The following is a 10,651-nucleotide window of genomic DNA, read 5'->3' on the forward strand; positions in this document are numbered from 1 at the left end:
AGGGAATAAACCATTTTCTTTAAATAAAAAAAAAAGTCCCTTCCCCCTTGCTCTTCCTGCTTGTTGGGACTGTGTGCCTGCCTCCAGGGTTGGCTCATGTGGGCCACCTGACCCTGACAGCTGTTGGTGCCCTGCCATATTTCCACCAGTCTTGGAGGCGTGCACCTCTGCACCCACCAGCCTGTGAGCTTGCTGCGTCTTGCTTTATCTTTCGGAGTCACCGGCCAGCAGCTACGTGAGTCTGAAGAGAGCTGCTTCTAGCATCAGACCCAGGGACTTAAGTTGGACTGGTTGAGAGCAAACGAAAAGCTGCAAAAGCCACGGAACCCTAAGAGAACTTCACTGGAGAGCTTGCATTTCTTCATGTCTGCCATCCCCTGCTTTCGCTGCAGAGATTGATAAGCCTCTTTGAACTGGCCCCTCCGGAGCCCTGTCCTCCAGGGGCTTGCTGAGGGAGCGTTCAGACAGCAGACCTCTGGGGCTGGGGGGTCAGTTACACAAACGAAACTAAATGGAGCTGGCGTTTGAATTGCTGCCTTCACAAATGAATGACTGGTTACCCAGTAAGTAAGCCTCAAATAGTATGTCTTGAAAAATAAATAAATAAATACTGACATGTATTGTTCGTGGAATACCAAAGAGATATTAAAAACAATTGTTTGAAGGATATATAACAGCCTAGATAAATGTTTCTAACATAAAATAAACAACAACTTAAGAACAGGGTCAATTTAACCACACCGTTGGGCCACAGGAGACCATTGCCGCTGAATCCATTTTATAACATTGTTTCCTGGTCTCGACCCTGTGCTGTGGACAAAGCTTGGTGCGTTGAAGACAGCTTATGGAAGGGAGACGTGAGCCCTGGGCAGTGGGGCTTGAGAAGTTGGCTGTTCTGTGTTCTAACCTTTCCCCTACGTCGTCATTCCCAACAGGAGATATGTCTGTCCGACTCCCCCATGGTGATGACTTTAGTGGATGGGCCAACGGAAGAGAGCGACAATCTCATCTGTGTGGCTTATCGACACCAATTTGACGTGGTCAACGAGAGCACGGGGGAGGCCTTCAGGCTGCACCATGTGGAGGCCAACCGGGTACGTTGCCAGTTAACAGGGAGAAGTGGGAATCTGAGGAGACCAGGATGGATTGTACCGTCGAACTTTGTGATGCCGTGATTAGGACGTCCTCAACCTTACAGGCTGCTTCTCATTCATGCAAGGAGGGCGTGGTGGCCTGCGTAGGCTGCTGCCACTTGGAGGGCTCCCAGTCATTGGGTCCAATGGAAGGAAGCATTCCCCCAGCCTTTTCAGATCTTGCCCCGCCACTGCACCCTTGTGAGCCAAAGAGAAATGAAGAGTCCCAAAGTTCAATACAAATAAATAAATAAGTACATGAGGACACTGTGCTCCCAGGAATCCCTGTGGAGGATAAGGTTGTGCTCAGTCACCCTGCAGACTCAGAATTTAGGGACCAGATGGCTGGGGGGTGGGGGGGGGCTATTGTACCACTGTCTATACCCTTAGAGGAGTCGGGGAGGACAGTATCAGGAGAGGGTCTCCCCTGCCTGGCCGGAGCTGCCCAAAGCACAAAGATGTCCTGGGATTTGGATAGACTCTCATGTCTGCCCTGGACTACCCTAAACTCTGAAAATGACCTTTCCAGAGTCTGACCGTTACTACTCGGTGGAGAGCAGTGATCACAGCTCTGTGATCCTCCCATGGAGACTCTTTCAGAGCTGATATTAGCCCTTCACAGAACTCCTCACCCATTTATTGCTGGGAAGCAGGGTGAGGCCTGATAACAGTTGAGCCAGCCACTGTGAGTTCTCATAAGGCCGTACCAGCATGCGGGCTCAGGACAGCGAGGAATGGGGACGTGGCCTGCGGGGAGAATAAGCTCCCCATGAAGCTTCCAACCCAACCGGCTTCCTCCTGGTACGTTCATTCAAATTGGTGAGATAGCTTTCCAATTAAGCTTTCCAAGACTAGAAGAAGCACACCTCATATTAGTGTCTCCCGCACCTAAGTAGCCATGCAAATGGGTAATTAACTCTGTTAAGAAGAGGAACCATTAGAACGAGATTTTAAGAAGTAGAAAAATAGGAAAAAGGAAAAGTCTAGCTGTATCGGGAGGCCATCTCATCGTGAGCTGTTCTCGATCCCAGAGGGCTCTGTCTTGCTTGTTTTGTCGCCTGGTGCTGCCCAAACACGTCTGCACTTGGACTTTTCTGAGGAGCCTCCCCAAGGACTGACGTGTGTGCCCCAGAGGAGTCCCTGGTCTTGGCTGTACCATGAGTACATTTCTCAGTGATCCCCAAGCGGCTCTCATGTTCCAAGTTGAGTCCTACTGAGAATGTGCTGCTTCTCGGCCCCCACCTGGCCTGCCTGGCTCAATGTAATCAGTATCTCCTTCAGCAAATACACAGCTGATAAGCATTTGTTGACCGTGCGTGTCTGCTTAGTCAGACAGGTGCCTCTGCCAGGCATTTACTGTCTAATGGGGAGATAAGCCTGAGAGGAAGGAAAATGTTCCTGAACAAGGTGACTTTTGCTAACTCGTCAGGTGCAGAGCCAGCCAGCACAGGACTGGCTATTCACCAAGCTGCTGCACAGGTCCAAGAGCAGAGGAGGCAGGAAGGAGCGGGTGACAGCCAAAAGCCACTAGGGGGCATTCAGCTTCATTCAGATGACACTCCCTGCCTGCCTGCTCGGTGCAAGGCACCCTTGGCATTGGGCTAACCTGCTTTCCCACCCCCAGTCTTCCTTTCGTCTCTGACAAGGCCGTTTCAGGCTTTAGTGCTGCATTCTGAAACCCAAGTTCAAGTTCACGTCTAGGCCCACCGTGACCCACTGCCCCAGCTCTAGCAGCCAGCTCTGGCCTCATGCCCCAAACAAGGACTCCTCTGGGAGGCCCCGCAGACCTGGTAACTGGAGCTGGGTCCCTGGCTTTCTCCCTACACTCCACTCCCCATCTTGACCCTCTGCCAGAGCTCAATGCCCAGGAAGGCTGGCCACTGAGCGTCCACCTCTGTCAGCTGGAGTGCATACATCTCTGCTTTTCACTTTTTTTTTTGTTTCCCTCACTCTGTTTTGAATTCTAACAACAGGCATAAGTTACTTTATAAATGTAAAATGTCAATACAGTGAGCTTCTTAAACTCACATGAAAAATCGGACCCCTGAGCTAAAAGGGAGCCGATGTCAGGAGTCCAGGAAGGAAAGTATCTTTGGAAACTGATAATGGAAGCAATCGGACAGTTCTGCTTGATGCGATTGAAGTATGCAATGATCTAACACATGTATTAACTCCAAGTAAGAACAAATTAGAGAAAAAATATAGCGAGAGATCCAGAAATGGGTTTGGGGCTCACACTAAATCCTAGCTCCAATTTAAGAACAATTAGTTCTTACATCATGGTCTGGCTCGATACGCACCCTCAGGAAGGGTATACAGAAGATACAGGTGCTATAGCAAGAGTTCGGGAGGAAGGGGGTACAGTGTTTGGGGGCGTGGGGCATGGTAATAGGGAGATGATGTCAAGGAGTTCAGGTAGAAAAAGATTGTTTGGAAACTGATTGTGGTAACAAATGTGCAATTCTACTTGACGTGCTTAAACTATGGAATGGTATGATATATGTGTTAACTCCCAAATAATAATTTTTTTTAAAAAATTAGACTCCCATGTCTACACCCTATTCCAGAACTCCAGTAGCAGAAGCTCTAGGGTTATGGGAGACAGGGGGAAGATGGGCAGGCACACAGGGCTCACTGTCAGCATTAATAACAGTCTGAAGAAAACCCAGTAGGATATGAAGAAGTCCAGGTGGTAGCCATGTGTCCCTGAGGCCAGCAAGGTAGAAGGACCCCTGCAGGTTCTGTGCTTCAGCCTGAAGCTTAGGAGCCTACTGAGCTCAGCGCCCCTGTCAGCATAGCCCTGAAACCCCTTGGCAGACAGGTTTGATGCTCGTTCACTGCTTCCCTGTGGTCACCATGCAGATATCCTGTCTGAACCTTCTCTCCTCCTGTGACCACCCCCTATCGCCGCCACCGCCACCCTCCACCACACACACACACACACACACACATACACACAGCTTCAGTGGGCTTCCTGTCTAGGTCTTCCTTTCCCACGGCAGCCCAGTCCTCTCATCAAGGTCATAGACAGCCCCTGGAGTGGTCGCCTGTGTGCTGGTTCTGTGCCCGGTGCTTCATTCGCGTTAGCTCGTGGGGAGCTCACAGCAACCTGTGCAGGAAGTGCTGTTCACACCCCATGTAGGTAGAAAAAGACGTCTCAGGAAGGGGTTGCTTATTTTCCCAAGACTACAGTACAGCTCGTCAGTGCCAGAGGCAGGTCTGGAATCCAGGGTACCTGACCATGCCCTTACACACAGCACGCTGTGGCGCCCATCGCCATGTCCCAAAGAATCGGGGGCTAGCAAGTCCAGGCCACGAAGCTCATAACACTGGAAGTTCACAGCCTGGCAGAGTGGACACATGGGGTCTCTCGCTGAGATCAGTGTGAGACTACCCAAGGAAGAAGTGGTTTAGTTGAAGTGGTAGAGATGAGGAGGTTCCTCTGGAGGGGGACAGATGGGACTCCAGGACTATTCCCAATGGGTGCTGTCTGTCTACATAGCTAAGGCCCGTATATACTCGTGTATAAGCTGAGTTTTTCAGCACATTTCTTATGCCGTTTTTGTAGTAAAATGAGGTGCCTCGGCTGATATTGAGGTCAGCTTATACTCGAGTATATACAGTAAGCTATCCGCTCACATTTATTAAGTATTTATCAAGTGGTAGGCACTGTCTTGGATGTTTATATAAGCTACCTCACCGAAACCTTGACCTGTAGAGGTAGACATTCTTACCTCCGATTTTGCAAATGAAGAAACTGAGGTCCTGAGAGGTGAAACAGCCGGCTGAAGTCACGTGGCTGTAAAGAACCAGAGCTGAAACCCCATTCATTCAGCGGGTGTTTCTTCTGCTCTGATCTCGAGTCTGAGAACACTGCATGGCCTCTGTCTTCATGAAGCGTCCGTGTTGGGGACAAGGAGGTCTGGAAGGGAGGGAGGGAGGAAAGAAGGAAGGGAGATCACAGAGTAAGGAACACGTGCTATGCAGGCTCTTAAGACAGAGGTCTCTGGTGTACAGCTTTGGGGAAAATAGTGGGGTGCTGGCTCCCAAGTCCTTTTGTTCCCTCAGTCAGCAGTCTTTCCCACTGGGCCTCACCGTCCCCCCTTTGCTCTGAAGTTCCCACGACTCTTGGTCATAATTATGGATTTTCTTCATACTGTCTTAAGTGCTTATGTGCCTTTCAGATTGTGTTTTAATGTAGGAGAGAACCCTACATTAATTTAGTTCTGTATCGTTCGTGGCCCGCGTACAGTGCCAGGGGATTACAGACTAGTGAATGCCCCGTGGGAGAGAGCATGGCTTCACTGGAGGGTCTGCCCAGAGATAAGCCAGAGGCCTGGCTCCGGGCTGCACTTGGGGGTGTGGGGGTGGGGCTAGCAAGTGGGGGGACTGTTCAGAAGAGGAGCTTTCATTTTGGTAAGAGCGTGAGGCGGAGGGCTGGCTAGGTGGGCCACCTGTTTTAAGAGTGCAGTGCAAAGACTGGAAGGGGCTGGCGAGAGACACGGTGCTCCTGCCGAAGGAGTTTGGGCTCCGTAGACAGGCACAGATAATGGATCTAAGCGCTGCTGTGAAGAGGATGCTACTGGACTGGGAGGAGAGGGAGTAAGGGACCCCTGAGATTCTGGAGGGTGTTCTGCTAACAGGAAGGAGTCGGTTTATAAGGGAAGCTAGTTGTGTGAGAGAGAAAGGCGGCAGTTTTGTTGAATGCTGAATTATGCCAGCCCCCTTACTAAAAGCTTCACCTTGTTTCGTTGAATTCTCACTACAGTTCAGTGAAATTAGTAATCATCCCAGATGTATAGAGGAAGATCCAAGGCTAAAGATTAAGCCATGCACCACACATCACACAGCTGGTAGGTGGTGTGCCTAGGCTCTTGATAGGAGGCTGTCTGACCAGAGTCCATGCCTTGCTCTCTGATCCTGATCCCAGGTGATCTCTGCGTGAACGTGCACCCGAGTGCGTAGACGTAGGACCTTTGAGTACAGGGTAATATTCAAAACTCTGAAAGTGGGTCTTTTCTACTCCAGGAAAGAGTCAGAAAATGGAAGCACATTCTGAAGGGAGGCAAGAAGACAGGCAGGAAGCAATGCCTTCTTTTCCAGAGGCTGCAGGGAACTGGGCAGAGAAGAGCTTTGGCTAACGGCCTTCTCTTTGGGGGAAGAAGAAATGGCCGTTGAACTCGGAGAGGGCCGTTCCCCAGGGGTGTGGGAACAGCACAAATTGTAAGAGTTGAGCACCCAAGGGGAGAAATGAAAGGACTGGGAGATTTTCAGAGGCACCGTCAGGAAGGACCGCGGTCTTCCCAATTGCAGGACCTGAGGTGCAGAGAGAGGAGTTTGCCCCCAGCACACCCCGGCCCCTGCCTCACGCTCCCTGCCTGCAAGCGAGGTTGAGAGGAAGTGGAAGGTGAAGGTGGGCTAGGTGGTCTTCGGATGCAGACGTCCTGCCTGTTTGAGGTGGAAGAAGGCCTGGGCGAAGAAGGCCCAAGAGCAATAAGACCGAAAAGAATGGTGGCCTGGTTCACAACGTGGCCGTGGCCCTCGAGTCACTTCACATCTCGGAGCCCCGCGCTGGTCCTCTGTAAAATAAGAATGACGCCTTCTCTTTTCTACGGTTGGTATGAGCGTGACATCAATAACCCTCCTGAAATGCTCTGTGAAGAACCATAGTTCAAATGAAGGGAGGAGAGCTGCCCAGGAGACACACACAGAGAGAGAGAATGCATTTCTTTTCTTACATGCCTACAGCGTGTTGTAGCCATGTCCCCCCACCCCCAACATGTGACATCATGGGCCCTGATGAGGTAGAAATGGCCCTCCCCAACATCTGAGTTTATGGAGGGCTGAGGGCCGTCGCCAAGCACGTGGCAACCTGAGGAAATCTTTGAATAGTGTCAGCGTCCAACCCGCCCACTACCATTGCCCATTATCGTTGCAGGTTAACTTTGTTGCCGCGATTGATGTGTATGAAGATGGAGAAGCTGGTCTGCTATTGTGTTTCAACTGTAAGTGACAGACATTCTTACCTTCAGTTGCTAAATGGATTGTACATCTTCCGGGCAACGTAAAGGGCTTTGTCCTTGGTTTAGGAGCCCTGGTGGTGCTGGGATTCAAGGACCCCTTGCGAACCAAAAGGTGGGTGGTTAGACTCCACCAGCCACTCCTTGGGAGAAAGGGGTGGCCGTCTGGTCCGTGAAAGACTTAGCACCTCTGAAAACCCTTTGGGGCAGTTTTTCTCTGTCTCACGGGGTCACTATGGGTCACAGTCCAGTCAATGGCGAGGGTTTGGGTTTGGGGGTTGTTTTCAGATAGTTACCTGATGCATTCGTTCTGTGTCCTGAATTACACACCTGGAACCATCTAAGACAGTGGTTCTCAACCTTCCTGTTGCCATGACCCTTTCATACAGTTCCTCGTGTGGTGGTGACCCCCAACCCTAACATGATTTCCGTTGCTACTTCATCACTGTCATTTTGCTACTGTGATAAATCAGGAGTCCCCTGTGCGAGGGTTGTTCGACCTCCAAAGGGGTCACGACCCACCGGTTGAGAACTGCTGGTCTAAGACAAGCTTCCCTACCTGCTGTCCAACCTGGACTCTTACTCCCCAGGCCTCTGGGTGGGGTGGTGTCCAGGTGCTGATAGGTCCAGGGTACAGTGGTGATGGCGGAGGTGACACAGTTTCCATTCCAGGAGCCCTTACTGTGTGCCATGTGTTGTGCTCCGTATTTACGGTCACTGACTATTTAGTTCTCACGATGGCCCCGGGCAGCCACGGTGCCTGTTCTGAGTTTAGAAATCAGACAACCTGTCGAGGTGACCTGCCTTTCTCAAGCCCTTGCAGCTCACAGGGTCGGCGGGAGGACTTGCAGCGGGGCCTCTGGGGACTCCAGCACCGCGCTTTAACCACAGCTGGTACACTCCTTTCTTGCGGTTTCTCTGGTATTAATGAGCTTAGCCTCAACATGGTGTCCGGATTTCAGGTGAGTTAGTTTGGGTTAGGTGTTAGCAGGGGCCGTAGGCAGAGCAAAGGGTATGATTAGATAGAGTCCCTAAGCATTGCTTCACATTTCAACCTAATTACTATACTTCAATTAAAAAATGTTTTTTAGTGCTAATAGAAGTAAATTTCTTTCCTGGGTAAGGCTGCAGTCTAAGAAATAAAGCATGTTTCTTTAGCCTGGAATCCTATCAATTTGCAATAGGGATGCTAGTTGTGTCATATGGGTCAAATATGTTCCTTGATATTTGCCTAGTATTTTGATTAAAGAGCGCATTATCGATGAGGGAATTTGTACTGTTGACATCCTCTTTCAAGATGTGAGGCAAAGGTGATCATAAAGAAGGAAACTCTACATCAGTAGATCGCTTTGTTGATATTTTATCTGCAGATCTGTCTGTCGTTGTTAAGTGCCTTCAGATCTGTTTCGACTCATGGGAGCCCTGTTCACAACAGAACCAAGCACTGCCCAGTGCTACTGCATCCTCACCAGTGGTCCTGTGCTTGAGCCCATTGTCGCAGCCACTGTGTCCATCCATCTCCTTGAGGGCTTCCTTTTTTCCGCTGACTCCCTCCGATGTCCTTCTCCAGGGACTGCTCTCTCGACAATGTGTCCAAACTACGTGAGACGAAGTCTCCCCATCCCTTCCTCTCGGAAGCACTCTGGGCGTACTGCTTCCATGATAGCTTTGTTTGTTCTTTTGGCAGCCTATGGTACTTTCACTATTCTTCCCCAGCACAACTCAAATGCATCAATTCTTCTCCGGTCTTCCTTATTCAGTGTCCAACTTTCACATACATACAAGGGGGTACCCCCAAAAACCGGAATTGTGCTGGGTGGAGCAGAGCTTTCTTTCACGCTACTCATTTTCCCACCAGGTGATTATCAAGCACCTTCTCGGAGTTAGTGCACCCAGTGACATCACCTGGGAAGGTTCTCTCTGGTCACAGGGAATTTTTTTTCATAAAAGCAGTTTCGCTCAAACCTCGTTTTTTGTGATGGCCAATTGAAGAGAACAGCATGCAGCAGTGAAATTTTGTTTCCTGCTCGGGAAAAATGCCGCAGAAACGGACAATGTTGAGCACACCTTACAAGGACAGCACTATGGGGGGAAATTCAAGTGTCTGAGTGTTTTTCTCATGTCAAAAAAGGTGAAATGTCGCTTGATAACAAACCTCATTCTGGACTTCCATCAACGTCCTGAATGGACAAAAATGTCAACTCATTGTGCTTTTTGAGTTCATTCTAGCAGGTCAAACTGTTAATCACGCTTTCTATTTAGAGGTTCTGAAAAGATTGTGTAACTATGTGGGACAAAAGAGGCCTGTTTTGTGGCAGATGGGGGACTGGTTTTGCCACCACAACAATGCACCTGCTCACGCACCCATCTCAGTGCACCAGTTTTTGACAAAAATAACCCCAGCATGCCTCTCTTGCCCCACGCATCTTACTCTCCTGACCTTGCTCCATGCAACTTCTTTTTGTTTCCATGAATGAAGAGGGATATGAAAGGACAGCGATTTGACGAGATAGAAGAAAAAAAATGAGGGAGGTACTGTCAGCCATCCAAACAGATGCTTTTGAAAAATGTTTCCAAGAATGGACTCGCAGATTTGACAGATGTATTAAGTGTAATGGAGAGTACTTTGAAGGTGATAAGGTTGTTTTAAAAAAAAATTCCAGTTATTTTTGGATAATCCTTGGTATGACCCTCCTAGAAGCCTATTTCACTTACTCCAGAGAGTAAGTGGCAGGAAATGGAATATATGAAAACTGAAATTTGCAAATATTTTGTGTATACGAGAGTAAATCCATCATAAAAAAAGACCACTACAAAAATCATAGAAATCCTTATTAAACAAAAACAATAAAATGTGCAGCTATTGTTTTTCAGCATATCTTCTTTTTAATTTTTTAATTGTGATTTAGGTGAAGGCTTACCAAGCAGGTCATTAGTTTCACAAATAACAATTTATTTTACATTACATTAAGACACAGTTTCCTTAACATTTCCACCCAACTCCTTCATTTCAGTCTGTTCAATGGACCGTCACTTATCCCACTTCCTCCCAAGGCTTCTTGTTTGCATTCTTTTTTTTAAATCATTCTATTGGTTCAGCATATCTTCTCTGTAGGCCTATGCACTGCTGGGGTGGTGTTGCTACCTCTCTGACCCTTTACGCCACTAAAAGCAGCAGTGTTGGCATCCTCAAGGAACTCAAATCCTGCTCCTTTCACTTGTTCTGTGCATTTGGGGAGTGAAAAGAAGTCTGAAGGGGCAGGATCAGGGCTGTGGCATGGATGAGGTGGCATGGCCTTCGCTACTCTTGAAGAGTGAGCGGGTGCATTGTCTTGATAGAAAAAGAAACCCTTGGTTCAGCTTTCCTGGCCTTCTTCTCACCCATTCAAGGCTTGAAGGTAAACAAGCAGTCCTCTAGCAGGGAAGCAAAAAAGCCCACATGGAAGCAGCACACCAGCCTGTGTGATCATGAGGTGTCCACGGGTCCAGGGATCAGGT

The 10,651-nt window shown here is 49.0% G+C and overlaps 1 protein-coding gene across 1 annotated transcript in view; it reads left to right on the forward strand.

The window, feature by feature from the left end:
• The window catches only part of GARNL3 (GTPase activating Rap/RanGAP domain like 3), a 226,405-nt gene that overhangs the window by 195,539 nt on the left and 20,215 nt on the right, over positions 1-10,651 (forward strand). Inside the window, exons 23-24 of the mRNA XM_045288510.1 lie at positions 936-1,094; positions 7,072-7,138. Of these exons, the coding sequence (XP_045144445.1) occupies positions 936-1,094; positions 7,072-7,138 (226 nt within the window). The remainder of the gene's footprint in view (positions 1-935; positions 1,095-7,071; positions 7,139-10,651) is intronic.

Source organism: Echinops telfairi, unplaced genomic scaffold, assembly GCF_000313985.2.
Source record: "Echinops telfairi isolate 266 unplaced genomic scaffold, ASM31398v2 ScPeMD7_22;HRSCAF=79, whole genome shotgun sequence".
Taxonomy (NCBI): domain Eukaryota; kingdom Metazoa; phylum Chordata; class Mammalia; order Afrosoricida; family Tenrecidae; genus Echinops; species Echinops telfairi.